The sequence below is a fragment of the Acomys russatus genome, chromosome 12, assembly GCF_903995435.1.
Source record: "Acomys russatus chromosome 12, mAcoRus1.1, whole genome shotgun sequence".
NCBI lineage: Eukaryota > Metazoa > Chordata > Mammalia > Rodentia > Muridae > Acomys > Acomys russatus.
The window spans coordinates 12,389,375-12,405,622 of NC_067148.1; the positions used below are offsets into that span (position 1 = coordinate 12,389,375).

At 45.1% G+C, this 16,248-nt stretch overlaps 1 protein-coding gene across 1 annotated transcript in view; it reads left to right on the forward strand.

Annotated features, from left to right (window-relative positions):
• The window catches only part of LOC127196296 (aldehyde oxidase 4), a 58,992-nt gene that overhangs the window by 9,538 nt on the left and 33,206 nt on the right, over nt 1–16,248 (forward strand). Inside the window, exons 4-12 of the mRNA XM_051153855.1 lie at nt 600–708; nt 3,078–3,204; nt 5,914–5,975; nt 9,947–10,030; nt 10,435–10,515; nt 11,811–11,955; nt 12,184–12,276; nt 14,754–14,905; nt 16,078–16,171. Coding sequence (XP_051009812.1) covers nt 600–708; nt 3,078–3,204; nt 5,914–5,975; nt 9,947–10,030; nt 10,435–10,515; nt 11,811–11,955; nt 12,184–12,276; nt 14,754–14,905; nt 16,078–16,171 — 947 coding nt within the window. The remainder of the gene's footprint in view (nt 1–599; nt 709–3,077; nt 3,205–5,913; nt 5,976–9,946; nt 10,031–10,434; nt 10,516–11,810; nt 11,956–12,183; nt 12,277–14,753; nt 14,906–16,077; nt 16,172–16,248) is intronic.

The window sequence follows — 16,248 nt, forward strand, 5'->3', positions numbered from 1 at the left end:
TTTCTTTTAAATGTGTGGGGACACACACACACACACACACACACACACACACACACACACACAGGGGGGGGGGGAGCTGTGGGGGAGAAGAGAGGCAGGAAGGAAAGATACACACATGAAATCCTAAATATAGCCTGCTCAGGCTAAGTAATGTTACTTGTGTGTATGTTTTCAGGGCCAGTCACTTGGTGTTGGATAACTAATTGGTGTACTCCTCCCTGAGGAAGACTATTTCTCCCACTCTCAGCATTCCTTATTTGCCTGGAGTTCTGTATGTAGGGTTAAGGGCTTTGGGGAACATTGATCATCCAAGGAGGGAACACTTCCTTACTTGCCCTAAAGGAGAAAAAAATAAAATAAGGTGACGAAGGAAGGTCACATAGGAGTCCGACATGGAAGTGTCCCCCTTTTGCTCCCATCACTTGTCATATACAAGGCCTGTCTTAGATCCATCCAGAAGACCGTGGTTATACAGGTCCTCTTCTCTATGGCTGGGGAAATGCAGCCCTGTCATCCTCCTGGACTGAAATAACTCACCAAGTTTTGTCACCCATTTCCTCATGACTTCAGTGTGTTCTCTTTACATAAGCCCATCACAGCCACTCCCCAGCAACAGCGTGCCTGGTACCCATCTGCTCTCTCCATGGGGCAGCCATTACCACAGTGGAAGGTGTGGGAAGCATCAAAAAGAGGATTCACCCTGTGCAGGTAAGATCATGATATGATGGGGACCAGATGCTGGCACAGGCATGGTCCATAGTCTGGTGTGGATGTGCTGGGGATGGGATACTGGCACAGGCATGGTCCATAATCTGGTGTGGATGTGCTGGGGATGGGATGCTGGCACAGGCATGGTCCATAATCTGGTGTGGATGTGCTGGGGATGGGATACCGGCACAGGCATGGTCAATAGTCTGGTGTGGATGTGATGGGGACCAGATGCTGGCACAGGCATGGTCCATAGTCCGGTGCGTTCTCTGAGGTCTCCAAGCTTGAACCCTTTATGCTTTTGCACTCTTTTTTTTTTTTTTTTTTTTTTTTTTTTTTGCTTTTGCACTCTTGTTTTTTAAGAGTCTATGCTTTATAGCCAGGAATCTTTTTCAGAGATCTCTTCAAAATGCTGTCATTGACTGCAAGACAAGAGACCTTCATTCTTACCAGGAACTAAAAGACAGTGGCAGTCTGACTAAAGAAGAAAATGAAGCAGAAAGCCAAAGTTTATTTTAAAAAAAATAGACTTTCTCATTTCTCACTGTTCCAAAGAATGGGATGCTGAGGAGAGTTCAGTTGTGTGTGAAAGACTTCAGAAATATCACCCAAATACCTGCTACAGTTAAAATGTTGGAGAGTGGTTGCTCAGGGTTAGAGGGCTAATCCAAGAAAGGGCAGCACTGTTTTCTTATGCCTGAGTAGGAACTTCTGCTGAGTGTAGATGGAGAAAGGGAAAGAGTCTCTGCCTTAGGACCCTGCTTGAAAGGCCGTAGCTGGAACGCCGAGGCTTCATTGACTGCGCGCTACCCTCGACAGAGACAAGTCCATGTCTATCAACCATGAGCTCAAATAGTAGTGTTCTGTAGCTGGTACCCAGCACCTGCCTCTCATCGCTCTACATAGTGTTTCCTTGCGCACTGAGTAGATTTAACTCTCCCAGGTCTTGGTGGAAGACCTGTTCAGTGGTTGCCCTGGAGCAGGCCTGACTCTGCTTGTGAAAGCCTTTTGTTAAATTTGCAGGGGCTCTGCTGGTTGTCTTTAAACATATCCACAGCTGAGTTCAACTAGATGCACTTAAAATGCCTCGGTTTGTATATACTACTTTGCAATGGTAGCGGAGGTATTTGTGCAATGAAAATTGCAAAGGGAAATGCATATGAAGGTCTGTCTCCCCAAGGAAGCCACGTGTTAAACACACCAGCAGGTTCTACAGCCTAGACTATCTGCCGCGGCAGAGACGACTGCCAATGCAGCAATAAACCCGACAGAGCCATGTTCCCAGCACTAACATGTCTGTCCTTTCACGTGAACCACGGATGGAGTATTCGGCTCGCACTACAGAAGGCATGGAGTTTGGGAGGAAATGTTTATCTGAGAACACTAGAATCATACCCAAGCCAGCCAGCTGAGTGTGAAGTGACAGGCAGCTCAACCCCATTTGCAGCTTCGTGGCTTAGGGTTTTGCACAGAGCAAAGAAATCAGCATTTCCTCACTGTTTTCACTGTGTAAGATTGAATGTGCGTGATTTAGATGTGTGACTAGCCCCATAACATGAAATGGCTGTTCCTTTTTTGGCTTTTTATTTGTTTGTTTGTTTGTTTGTTTGTTTTTCAAGACAGAGTTTCTGTGTGTAGCCATGGCTGTGCTGAACTCTTGTTGTAGACAAGGTTGGCCTTGAACTCATAGCGATCTGCCTGCCTCTGCCTCTACCTCATCCCACCTAGCTATAGGCATTCATTTCTAAAACAGAGATTATAACATTTGGTGCCTCAAAAATTCTCTAGTCTAAAAGGGAAAGAGCATGGAGGTGCCCCCTCCCAGACTTCTGAGTGAGTCACACAATTCATTGTCCTTTCACGTGAACCACGGATGGAGTATTCGGCTCGCACTACAGAAGGCATGAAGTTTGGGAGGAAATGTTTATCTGAGAACACTAGAATCATACCCAAGCCAGCCAGCTGAGTGTGAAGTGACAGGCAGCCATAAAGTACATTATCGCCCTAATTTTAAAGATGAAGAAAAGTTGAATAAATCTCCTGGTATGACAGAGTACCTGGAAGAAACAAAGAAATCAAGCACAAGAATAAATCTAGCTCATTTTATTTCTCAAATTACCCTTCTTGTTCCACAGGTAGAAAACCTGGATCTACAGAAAAGGTCTTAGGAATACCTGCTACTAGGCCTTTAGCAAAAAAAAAAAAAAGCATGCACCTGACCCCAAGAGATTAATCCTCTTCTTTCAGGGGCAAGCATTCTCCTGTAGTTATTTTCAGAAAGCTTGGTCTATACTCGGTGCTGCCGGCTAGCATGTAAGGCAAGAAGGCCCAACAGTCTGATGTGTGGATGGTGTGTCTCTGTCTCTCAGGAACGGCTTGCCAAGTGTCATGGCACGCAGTGTGGATTCTGCAGCCCCGGGATGGTGATGTCCATCTACACGCTGCTCAGGAACCACCCGGAGCCGACACCTGATCAGATCACAGAGGCTCTTGGAGGTGAGGTTCTGGGAGGCAATGCTTAGGGAACTGAAGATGGAGGACCCCACTCCTCGGAAACACACTGACACCATCCTCCTTCTTCGGCCCTAGGCTGGTGGTTGAAGCAATACTAGCTTCATGGTTTTTCCTTTACTCACGTTTTAAAGGTATTTCAATGCCTGCTACTAATGCTAGCATGGCCTTTTCCAAACACAGAAATGTGGGTAGGGAGGGCCAACAAGTTTGTTAACCAGTCTAAAGGAAGGACTGAGAGCTTTGAGAATCAGAGGTCTTCACTCTGGCATTTGGGTTGGCTTGTTTACCTGGGTACAGGAAGTCTGGCCACATCCAGAGATAAATTATTGCCTCCCAGAGTCTGTGCCTATGATTCACACGACAGCCAACATGAAAGTGGTGGAAATATGCGCTGAGGGTGTCTGGAGTACACCTGCCTACCCCTGCGTGCTGTCCTCAGCACTGAGGCCAGAGAGAACAGACACTAAGTGTTTAGGTGCATAATCTTACTCTGGACAGACAGCTTGAAGAGTGTATCTGTTGCAAGTATTCTGGGCAATTTTTTTTACCTATTTAAATGCATATGCAACCTGTTGGCTGTATATTATTACAAAATATAGACATGCCAGTTTTTAAAATATTTTCTATTATGTAAAAATTTCATGTTTATACAATGTGTATTGAGCCTATCCATCCACCACTGCCTCCTTTCAACCCTCCTAGGGCCCTCGCCCCTTCTCTTTCCTAACTTTATGTCCTCTTTTTATTGTTATGAATAACCCCCCAATATAATTAGTGCCAGATGTGCACAGGTGTGGGGCCCTCTGCTGAAGCATAAGCAGCCAACCAGCAGTTATGTCCTCCTTGGGGGCTCCTTGTGGTATTGCAGGCTTAGGACTGAGTATGCCGCCCAAAACAAACGCCCTGATCCTGGCTCATGCTAGGTCTTTTGGTGGTGGTGGTGGTTGTAGTGGTGGTGGTGGTTTTGTTCAGGACAGGGTTTCTCTGTGTGTAGCCTTGGCTGTCCTGGACACGCTTTGTAGACTAGGCTGGCCTCGAACTCACAGAGATCCACCTGCCTCTGCCTCCCAAGTGCTGGGATTAAAGGCGTGCGCCACCGTGCCTGGCCTCATGCTAGATCTTAGTATTTGTTCTATGTCTCTTCATGAAGGAAGATATTTATTGCCTCCCCAAACTTTCTAACTCAAGCCTCCTAACTATGTTCTTAGGATCTGTCTCAGTTCCACAATAAAAATTCTAACTTTACATCCTAGCCAAAAAGGATGGTCTTAGCATATGACGTGAGTCTTCCTGAGCAAGCCCCGTGCTCTAAGCAGGAAGGCACTCACCCACAGCCCACACTTCCATGTATCTCACTAGCATTGCTCTGCACACTTTTCTGCTGGGTATTTAAGCCTGCCCAGTCTCCACACACATTGCCCCAAACACTGTAGTGAGCATTAATAATTTAAGTGTATTTTTGAGATTAAAAAGTAGTGTTCTGTTAAGAAAATGCTCCCCAAAAATTAAAAGGCAAAGAAAAACACATGCATAATTCTCCCACTAACAGACAACTACTGCCAAAGACGTCCCTGCTTTGTCCATCTTTTAAGCACAGACATGGTTTTTTTCATTTTAGTACTTAACATCTGTTTGATGTTTGACTTTCTATGTACAATTTCAACAGTCTGGGAATTTCCCTGTATTATCAGGATCTCCTCATAGTCATCAGTCAAACTGGTTGTAAAATTTGCACAGTACATTTGCAAAATCTTGAGACAGGACGTCACTATATAGGCCCTGGTGGGCCTGAAACTCGTGTAGAGCAGGCTGGCCTAGAATGCACAGACCTGCCTGCCTCTGCCTCCTCAGTGCTTCGATCAAAGGCATGCACTACCACACCCACGTGCACATGGTACTTTAAAAATAGCTGTTTCCCTCATACTTCCAACCATATGTTGGAAGTGTTGAGTGACAGAACAAGGTCAGCTGTTTATCGAATACAGACACTGCTTTCATAAAAGGTTCAAGAACATCCTGGAACTTACAATCCAACAAGTAAACTACTGTGAATTTGTAAGTGACCCAATACACCTATTGCAGGATTCAGGCAATTTGGTGGAACAGATCTGCCTGAAGTATTCCCCAGGAGAACAGAGCCAGGGACCTTGACGAACAGTCCCTGTGTTGGTCAGCTTTCCGTTACTATGAAAAAGACCTGGGATAATTAACTTGGGGAGAAGAAAGGTTTGTTTCGGCTCACAGTTTTGGAGGTTCCAGTTCATGATCTCCTGACTCCATTGCTCTGGGTCTGTAGTGAGGCTGCTCATCATGGTGGAAAAGAAAAACTGCTCATCCCATGGTTGTGATAAGATAACGGGCATTCTTTTTAGGATGTGGCCATGAGATGAGGCAGGAAGCATTGGTTGGAGAATGTGATGGCTTCTCTGGTGTTTCAGAAAAAGGGAAAAAAAAAAAACTGTGATCACATGACCTGGTTTTGAAGAACATTGCCAAGGGAAGCATTTTGTTTGGTTGGTTGGTTTGCTTTGGTGGGTTTTTTTTGTTTTTTGTTTTTTGTTTTTTGTTTTTTTTTTCAAAGAATCTTGCTAGGTTTCAGAGGGGAGAAAAAAGCTATTTTGCTGAAAACGCTAAGCATAGGTGTACAGTCTATTTTTATCAGATCTTAAGACCCAATTCCTTACTCACCAGGTAATTTGTGCCGATGCACCGGCTACCGACCGATTGTAGAGAGCGGGAAGACATTTTCTTCGGTAAGTTAAAATGTGGTGGGCTGATATGCTGCTGTTGACTTGATGTGTGGATGTGACCTTTTCACATAAAATCACCTGTTTTACTCACTGTCTCTAAAGCAACTCTGTTATCACCCTCCCTGGCCCCTGGAGGTTGCTAGATGCCTACTGTGCGCATTTACTCTTCCACAATTTTGTGCCTGTGTGCAATGTACTCTGAGAGTGGTCTCCTCCATTACCCTCTCTGTCCCCCCACTCTGCCAAACCCCTTCTTCTTCTTCTTCTTCTTCTTCTTCTTCTTCTTCTTCTTCTTCTTCTTCTTCTTCTTCTTCTTCTTCCCAACAAGTCTCTCTTTTTTGTCCCCACCCTGCATTGTTAACTAGGGTTGCTTACATGACCCTGGGGCGGGGGCAGGAGGGGTATTTATTCCAGTAAGGGGAGCTTGCCTGTGGCTACACCACTGAGGAATATGACTCCCCCCTCCCAGCAAACATAATGGCCTGTGGCTCCTCGGGAAGGCTGGGGTGTCATGAGCCCCTGCCCCACCCACAGTGCTGTGTCGATGGACTCAGTTTTGCGCTGCAGCCGCTCTGAGCTCTTGAGTATAATAGCACACAGCTGCCTTTTTATAAGTAAGCCCTTAGCACACCTTGCTTATTTCTTTAAGTTTGATACTTCCTTGAGGTTTATAGAATGTATTCGGCTGCTCCAATACATGAATAATCTATTGAAAAAAATAAAGTGTAGAAACAGCAGATGCAGCCAGCTTTGTGGCCCGGAACTGAGCTGAATCCTGAGACTGGAGACTCTCAGGATGTGCTGCTGGGGTACAGAGGGAGTCCAAGAGCAGCCTGGGGCACTTTGTGAGGCCCTACCTCAAGTCAAAAAGCAGACTGGGATGTACCCAGAGATAGAGATAGAGTGCTTAACCAGCATACACGAGGCCCATGGTTCAGTCCCCAGTAGAAGAAAGAAAGGGCCGGGGGGGGGGGGGGGGGGGGGGGGAAGAAAGCCAGGTATTAAACACTTAACATATCCAATAGGCATGCATATTGAAGGCACGCAGACTGAAGCGAATGGAGGAAAGGGAAGAGAAAAACAGAGAACCTATCAGAGAAAGGGGGCATTGAGCTGTATTACAAAATACAGAATTAAAGAAATGGATTGCTGAAGAAAGATCAGTAGAAAAGCTGCCAAGAAAGATATGTCCAATGTCCAAGGCTCTGATTACAAGCGAAAAGGAACAAAGAGAGAAGTTGGTGTGACTGGGGCTTTAAAACCAAAAGAAAAGGATACTGTTTGGAGCTAAAAAGTTTAGGTTTAAAGCCGATGGCCAATATAGAGACACAGTTCCTGAACCAGGAGTAACCCGGAGCAGGGAACTTCTCATCACCTGCCTGGGGCGGGGGGGGGGGGGGGGGAGGGTAGTGAAAGCATGAATTTCCGCAGTATCCCATGAAGAAGAAAATGTTAGCAATGGCCGATGTGGCATAGTGGGGACAGAAAGACAGCTTCCAAGATAGAGCTTGCCAGTCATTACCAGATCTCACCACCAGGCAGCAAAGACTGCAGTAAGCCAAGAACCCAAGTCATTTTCAAAGCTAAGAAAGACCAGAGGAACCCCAGAAGCCAGAGAACATTGGGAAATATGATTAGCACGCACAGATGCAGACAGTCTTGAAACACATGGTTTTCAGGACCCACTTTTCATGATAAAAGTTATTTTTATATCATTTTTGTTGAACAAAAATAATGCAAAGTATAGCAGTTCATTTCAAATATTATACATTCTTTTGAGGAACAAGGGTGTCTGTAGTTTAGTTGATAGAGTGCTTGTGCAGTGTGCATGAAGCCTTAGCAGCACATGAACCAGGCACTAACGTGCACGCTTGCGATTCAAGCATTGAAGTACAGCACTAACATGCACGCTTGCAATACAAGCATTGAAGTACTGCACTAACATGCACGCTTGTAATGCAAGCATTGAAGTACTGCACTAACATGCACGCTTGCAATGCAAGCATTGAAGTACTGCACTAACGTGCATGCTTGCAATGCAAGCATTGAAGTAATGCACTAATGTGCATGCTTGTAATGCAAGCATTGAAGTACTGCACTCAGGAGGATCAGAAGTCTCAGGTCATCCTTGGCTACACAGCCAGTTCCAGGTCATTCCGAGATACTTAAGAGAGACTTTAACTAAATATAAAAATTTTAAAAAAAATAAAGCAACATTAAAGACATATTTTTACACTATTACAAAAAAATTTTCAGGAAGACTTACAAATTATGGCTAGTTCATTTTAATTCCTAAGATACTATTTATAGTAAATCATAATAGTGACCAGTGTTTTGCCATTTTTTCACCTACAGAAACAGCACTTTCTTCACATCATCCAGCCTAAAACTATATGGTCTTCTTTGTAGATTAAAAAAAATCTACATAAAGATGCAGACAGAGATACAAAGAACCGGTCCCTTCGCTGTGCACAGCTCACAGTATCCAAGCCCCTAGTTAATTCAGTAGAATTGGTCTTGGAGTTAAAAATACCAGCTCTCACCTTCACAGTGGGTCTGTGTGCCAGACACTATGTGGAATTTTCTCATCGTCAACTTTAACAAGATTGTTTGAGACAGGCTTTATTATCCCAGCTTAACAAGCCAGCCTAGCTAGTACGTGAGAAGCCAGGAACTAGACTCTTGATTTTAAATATGGCATTCATTGTCTCCAAATTACCACATGCCCTTTGACCTTGCCTATACCTTGACAAGAAAAGATGGGAATAATAAATGAAAGTGGATATTGTGGTACCATTTGCAATCCCAGCACTTGGGAGGCTAAGACATGAGGCTTGCCAAAAGTCCAAGAAAAGTGAGTTACTACGGGCCAGCCTGAGCTACCATGTGAGACCTTCTCTCACTAAAAGCATTAGAAAAAATAGAAAAGGATGAAGAGGAATAGGGGGAAAAGGAAGAGAAAGTGGGAGGAGAAAGAGGAATTGATAATTGCAACAACTGATGAATTCAGGCCCAGAAGGTTACCTTTTGGTTCCATAGGAAATGTCCTGGAATTATAATTAAACGATTCACAGTTTGATTCCTCCAAATAATTCATAATGATTTCAAGAGTATGCAAATAAACTCAAAGCTTTACTTCATTTTTATTTTAATATAGAAAACTTTAACGGCGTTTTGTCTTTCCAAGACATCACTAACAGTTCATGATCTGTCACTGTGAAGATAAGAGCAAGCTGCTTGGGTTGACCACCACAGCACTCTTCTCAATGTTCCTCACCTCCCATGGGAGCCCCAGTGGCTGATGCCATGGACTCTGAGCCCCTCTATCTTCTCCTGGGCCCAGAGTGACAGCATGCAAATCCCCACCTTGAGCAAAGTTGCATGCCTTCTTTATTTTTCTCTAATTGTTGGATGGTGGGATAGCTTGTTACCCGGCCTCCCATACTCAAGTAGAGGCTTAAGCATATTTATTGTCATCTGTGGTACTAAGGATGCAGACAAGGGTCTTATACATGTGAGCTAGTCCGTTGAGCTGCATACATCCCTGGCCCCTCCTTTTTTTGTTTTTGCTCATTTGTTTTGATTTGTTTGTTTGTTTGTTTGTTTTTTCTTTTTGAGCCAGGGTTTTCTACAGCCCAGGCTGGCATCAAACTTACTATGTATCTAAGGACATCTAAGGATGGCCTTGAACTCCCTATTATCTTGCCCCTCCTTCCCAAGTGCTAAGACCACAAGCATGTACCTGACATTCCCAGGGCTCATTACCTATGTTTTACTGGGAGTTGGAGACTCAGTAGCAAGATGACACAGATACTCCAGGGACCTCCTTCCATTCAGCCAAAAGCAGAAGTGGGGAATCCACAGGTCACTTTCTCAAGCCCTTTCGGGGGAGGGCAGTTACAGATATGGAGACTTTGGGCAGCGTGTTCAGAGAACTGACTATGAAGTTGACTTAAACTGCATTCCTTCCCAAGGAGGCTACTGTTTGCCAAATGAAGGGGTCTGGGAAGTGCTGCTTGGATTCAGATGACAGGTCTTTAGTGAGCAGAGAGGAAAAAGTAAGTAGCTGGTTTTCCTAATGGTGCCGTGGGGTAGTGTTGTGCGTGCGTGGGCTGATGCTGTGGGGTGGTGCCATTGGATGATGTCACTCACACTCAGGGCAGATCCTTCCATCCAAATTAACCCAGTTTAGACTCTCCCTTGCCGGCATGCCTAGAGGATTCTAGAGTTGGCAATCAATATTAACCACCTCTGGCACCTCTGTGCTCATAAAATGCCCATAATAATACCGGAGACCCAGTGCAGAAGTCTGATGCTTGCCCCTGGGAGTGAGGGGAGAAGTGCCCTGGGATTCTGGCACCTTGCTTCCTGTCAGTGTGTCAGGCGGGATTCCACACGTGAAGATTGCCATGTGGCCCTCAGTAACACCGAAGCTCCATAGTGTTGTTTGTGTTTTGTTGAGATGTGTACCAAACTGTACAATGAAGATGAGTTCCAGCCCTTGGACCCATCGCAGGAACCTATATTTCCTCCTGAGCTGATCGTAAGTTGCTTTACTTTTGTTGTTTCCTAATAACGATGAGGCACGTGCCTTTTTTTTTTTTTTTTTTTTTTTTTTTTTTTAATGCCATAGACCCACTGAGCTCTGGTTATTAAAAGGCGGGAGTGTGTCAGTCGTGACGACATCATTTCCAGGGACTTGTTCGATTCTTCCAATAGATAATCCCATCAGAAAGCATGAAAGAGTGGTGCAGCCAGGACCTCAGCATCCCAGTGGTTGAATCCCAACTGCTCAAGATCCTTGGGTCAGAGTGTAAATGAGTCACTGAAGGTCACACAAACAGTAAAGTGACAATAAAATGATACATCGGACAGTGGGCTAGTACTGTTCTTACCGTTAACAACCAGCTCAAGCTAGTAAAGAAAAAAGGGAAAGGAAAATAATGTCAACTTATGGTTCGCCTGTACTCCTGTTCCAAGACTACGCTCTGAAGAAAGCATGATAGGAGAGAGGAAATTCCCCTGGCTTCTCAGAACCCAGTGCCACGTGTCCCTCAGAGTGTGAGAACTTGGACACCTTGGTATGAGTCCATATTTTAAAGTTGTATACCTAAATATCGATATATTAGATAGATATAGGCAGGGTTGTAGAAAAAAAACCAGTTTCCCTTATATACACACAGCACACACAGAGAGACACAAAATGCACACATAGACACACAACACACACAAATAAACAGATAATAGGTGGTTTTTTTTTTTTTTTAATGTTTAAGGGAATAGCGTTCAGTAACAATTTTTCCTGTAGTCAGTGTTTGAGCCGGAAGATGGAGAGCCACTACACTCCAAGGTGCAGCGGACAGTCTCCATTGCTCAGTGCTTTACCAAAGAGCCAAGAGGCGGGGACAAAGAAAGAGATTTACCTGAAGTTTTCACCAGAACTGAGAACTCAGTTCTCAGCTTCTCTCCAACTCACCTGTAGCAATGTTGCCATTTATACAAAGGATGACACAAAAGCCAGGGCATGTGCACATGTAGATTAGCAGTGAGCTAAGTTGTCGGCCGTGCAGTATGTCTTCCGAGAGCGCAGTTCTTCCTCAGAGGCTGGATCCTGTGCAAATTCTAATTCTCCAATGGTGGGGCAGAACTGCAACAGACCAAGGCACTTCCGCTACCCCAAGTGTCCCTACAGATGCCCAACAGGATGTGATCTCATGGAGTTGGAAGTTTCGCTCCACCCCTTCCTGATCCCTAGAAGTTAGGTCTCCTGAGAAAGCTAAAGTGGCCCAGGTGGTCCGTAGGGATGATGGGAAATGCGGCGCCTTTGCTTCTCTGCAGAGAATGGCAGAGGACCCAAACAAGCGGAGGCTGACGTTCCGAGGGCCGAGGGCCACCTGGATCATGCCCGTGACCTTGAAGGGCCTCCTGGAACTGAAAGCCAGCTACCCCAAAGCCCCACTGGTCATGGGGTACACTGCAGTAGGTATGTGTTACCTCATATGTTTTAGCTTAAACACGTAAACTAAGCATCCATGCTCCTCCCACCTCGTGGTGACACAGTCCACTTCTACCCGGGGGACTCAGGGTCCTTTAGAATTATTTTTTTGTTGTTTTGTTTTGCAAATAAGTTCTACAGATGATAATTTTTGCTCTGTCTTACCACTGGCCCACTGTTCTCTCCTTCTAACTGCTTCCTGGTTTCCTCCTTCAGGACTCCGTATTAAATTTAATGATGAATTCTACCCAGTTTTTATATCCCCACTTGGGCTTCCAGAACTGCATTTTGTGAGCACCTCAGATAACGGTGAGCATCTTCTATTTCAAATAAGGTACCAACCTCAGCCCAGGGGAGCTAATAGTGATCAATGACACTTCATAGAATGCCTGATGTCATGTATTCATTCAAAGCAACTTACTGGGCACTAACTGTGTATTCTCTATAAGCGTCGTTAAGATGTCTCACTCAACTATGTCACTGAGTGTCACATTGCCATCAAAGCCATAACAGCAAGAAGATGACAGAGTCAAAGAGCTCAGCTAAGTTCAGAAAGATTTCTGAAACAAACCCTTAAGATATTTTTTTTCCTTGAGACACATCACACACACATACACACGTGCACACTAATGTACATGCATGCACACACACACAAACACATACACACACATACACAATATCTTGGCCACAAGATTTAAAATGCAACTATGAGCAGCTTTATTTTTTTTTTCTTTCATTCTTTTCACAAGCTGCCAAGCGTGTTCACATATCCTGTCTCTTTGCTCGTTATGACAACCCAAGGGGACAGACCTAGGTCATAACTCGGAGTTTCAAATATCCTATGGAAGATTCAGAATCAAAGGACCTAAATAATTTTCAAAGCTCCCAAGTCAAGGGGTTTCTTTGTTGCTTCTAATGTACAAACAAAGCTGTCTGAGTCATCCCACCACCAATACCCAAACAACACAGTTGAATAGATAATTAGTAGGTGCTAGGAGCTAAAACTACTAGGTACTTTCCTGCTGTTCCTTTAACATGCCAGTCTTTTATTTAAAGATTTAAATTTTTTATTATGTATACAGAGTTCTGCCCACATGTATGTCTGCACAGAAGAGGGCAAAAGATCTCATCGTAGATGGTTGTGAGCCACCATGTGGTTGCTGGGAATTGAACTCAGGACCTCTGGAAGAGCAATCAGTGCTCTTATCCTCTGGGCCATCTCTCCAGCCTTAACATTCCAGTCTTAAGTGAGCTGTCCCACTCGTTTTTTTCTAACTGTTGGTATGTCTATATCAACGGCTATAGATGTAGGGCATGTGTAAGGAAGGTTATCCAGGCATGTGGGTGCGGGGAGGTCCCTGGATAAGGAGCGGTGACAATGTAGAGATGAGGAAGCAGAGCCCATAAGAACCACATCTGTTGCTCCACCCTTTCTTCGTTGTCATCCTTCCTAGGAGCAATAGGCACTGTTTCCCTGGTCATCCCTCTGTGAAACTTTAACACCGTAGATTAAAGGCACAATTTTTTTATGTGCAGTGTGTGAGTTGGTGTTTGGTGTATAGTGAGACTGTCTTTAGTCACTCTATGAGCCCTGGTACGACAACACTACTGAAGCCATGCCCTGTTAGCATGCCTGCAAAGAAAACCAACCTCCTCCGAGCAGCTGGCCTCCTCCTGTTCACTTTTTGAAGGGAGGAGGGGCAATGGGAAGACATGGCCGTGGAGGAAGAGCAAATGGACAGTGGAAAGTTTGCAACTCAGTTTTCTAGTTTCATGATCTTTGAAAAGAGTTTTGAAGTCCTAATGCTTACATTATGATCTGGTATCCACGAAGCTGAAACTGAGGACTATGGGTTTAAAGCCAGCCTGGGGAGGGGGGAGGGGATGTTTAGAATTTCCATGTTTGATCATTTACTCAAGGAAAGCAAATGAAGTTTTGAATTTTGATTATCTGTGGTTCATATGTACTAACGTCCAAAGCAAACGTGACTGTCTATCACCAAAAAAAAAAAAAAAGAAAAAAGATTCGGTACTTAGCATTTGAGAACTCTATTAGTTTTTCACCACTATGACAAAATCCCTGAGGGAAGTAAATTAAAAAGAGGAAAGATCTGTGTTAGATCATAGTTTCAAACATTTCATTTCCTCACGGCAGGACGGGCACGGCTGAGCAAGGCAGCCACATCATGGAATTTAAGGGGCAGATGGAGAAAGAATTCCCGCACTCAGCGGCTCTCCTTCTGTATTAGTCACTTCTCTCATTGCTGTGGCAAACTCCCCGACAGGAAGCAAATGTGAGGGAGGAAGGATAATTTGGGATCTCTATTCAAGGACACAGTCATGTGACAGGGAAGCCATGGGAACAGGTGCTGGAGGCAGCTGCTCACCTCGTGTCCCCAGGCAGGAAGCAGAGAGTGTCACGTGCTCCGCTCTCTTGTTTATGCTTTAATGTTAACCCCACGCTCTTTTATATTACGAGACAAACCTGCCCATACTGAGGGAGGCTCCCCATAAGCTGGTCTTCTCTGGACACGCCCTCAGATGCACCCAAAGGTGCGCTTTACTAACCTCCCAGGTTTTTCTCCGTCCACTCAAGCTGGCTGCTGGTTAATGTTGACCATCACATCATGTTAATGCAAACTGTCACAAGTATCCTTAATTATCACTGGTTGTTGTCTTCCCAGCTAAACAGACGCAGAGCAGACCTACTTAGAAGCAAGCCTGTTTCCATGCACCCCCAGCGTGGATGCTCACTGTGCACTTGTGTTCTGTTCTCCTGTTCCCAGGGGCAACCATAGGGGCAGGATACAGCCTGGCACAGCTGAGCGATGCCTTGGATTTTCTGGTTTCGGAGCAACCGGAGGAGAAGACCAAGACCTACCGGGCCCTTTTGAAGCATCTGAGGACACTTGCAGGGCCCCAGATTAGGAATATGGCTGTATGTTCTCGATTGTTCTATAAAATAAGCCACAGTGTGGTATGGGCGGGCGAGAGGGGGCCTGGGAGGAGGGGATGCGCATGCGTGCGTAAGATGACGTAACAGACTACGATATAGAGTCAGAAGAGGCACGAATTCTTGTCCCAGGCACCTGTGTATTATAGGACCCTAGGAAGCCGCTGGAAGTCCTTAAACTGTTGTCATTTGAGCTTGGAAACTAAATAGGACCGTGTGTAGGGTTCCACCCAGCTTAGACCACCCATGGAGCACTTCTTATGTAGGACATAGATAATAAGATTCCTACCATCCAGGGTGCTCTCCTGGTTGGCCCTCAGGCCTTTACTCTGGTGTCCCATTTCTGATATGTATGTCCCCCATACCTCCTTGGGCCCCTGGTTGTCTAGATAGCTCCCTGGGGTTACTTTTGATTTTAGGGTAATTGGCTGAAACCACTCCCCATTGCATGCATGATGGGCAAGCCGTCAGGAAGTGGGGACCAGGCAGAAATAGTTTTCCTGTGGTTGTCTACTGATCTGCCACATGTTCTTACCTCTGTATTTTATCTTCTTCTTCTTTTTTTTTTTTTTTTTTTTTAATGGTATTGCTCCTCTCAGTGAACTTGCTCCCATAAGTTCCCTAAAGATCCCTGCTCAAGCCTGTCCTAAGCTGACTTTACAGATGGTTTAAGGCCACATTGGGTTTCTCCACCACATGGCGGCCATCCCATCAATACGCCACAGGTCTCCTAACCTGAGCTTCAGGCGCTCCACCATCCCCATGTAGGCGACTCTTCCTCTTCCTGTGTCATACCCTTACTTCCCCCCCTAACCTGCTGGCATCACTCCTCGCACCCCCATGCACTTCCCTTCCTTGCACAAGCATGCATGTCAAGGAATGCTTCTGAACAAGCAGAAGTGCATTTTAGGACCCCTTCTCCAAGACGCTGTTTCTCCTCACTGCGCATGGGTGCCTTCTCAGCCTGCGCCATTTAGGAGGGTCAAAGGTGAGCACACAAGGTTGAGCACAGCATCGTGCCTGGATTACTTAGCTGCTTCCAAAGGCTCCCAGAGCTTACTGTGGCACAAAGAGGAGAATTTAAAACTTATACAATATCTCTGTGTACATGACAGATAACTGAGTGAAACTTTTTTTTTATGTCATCTTTTTATTAGACTTTAGGAGGGCATGTGGTGAGCCGGCCTAATTTTTCTGACCTCAACCCCATTTTAGCAGCTGGAGACGCTACCATCAATGTCATATCTAAAGGTAGGAAGCCAAGCTTTCGGCATTTGATTTTACACTCTCTCTATTACATATGCCCTGCTGTATGCTATACACTGGGG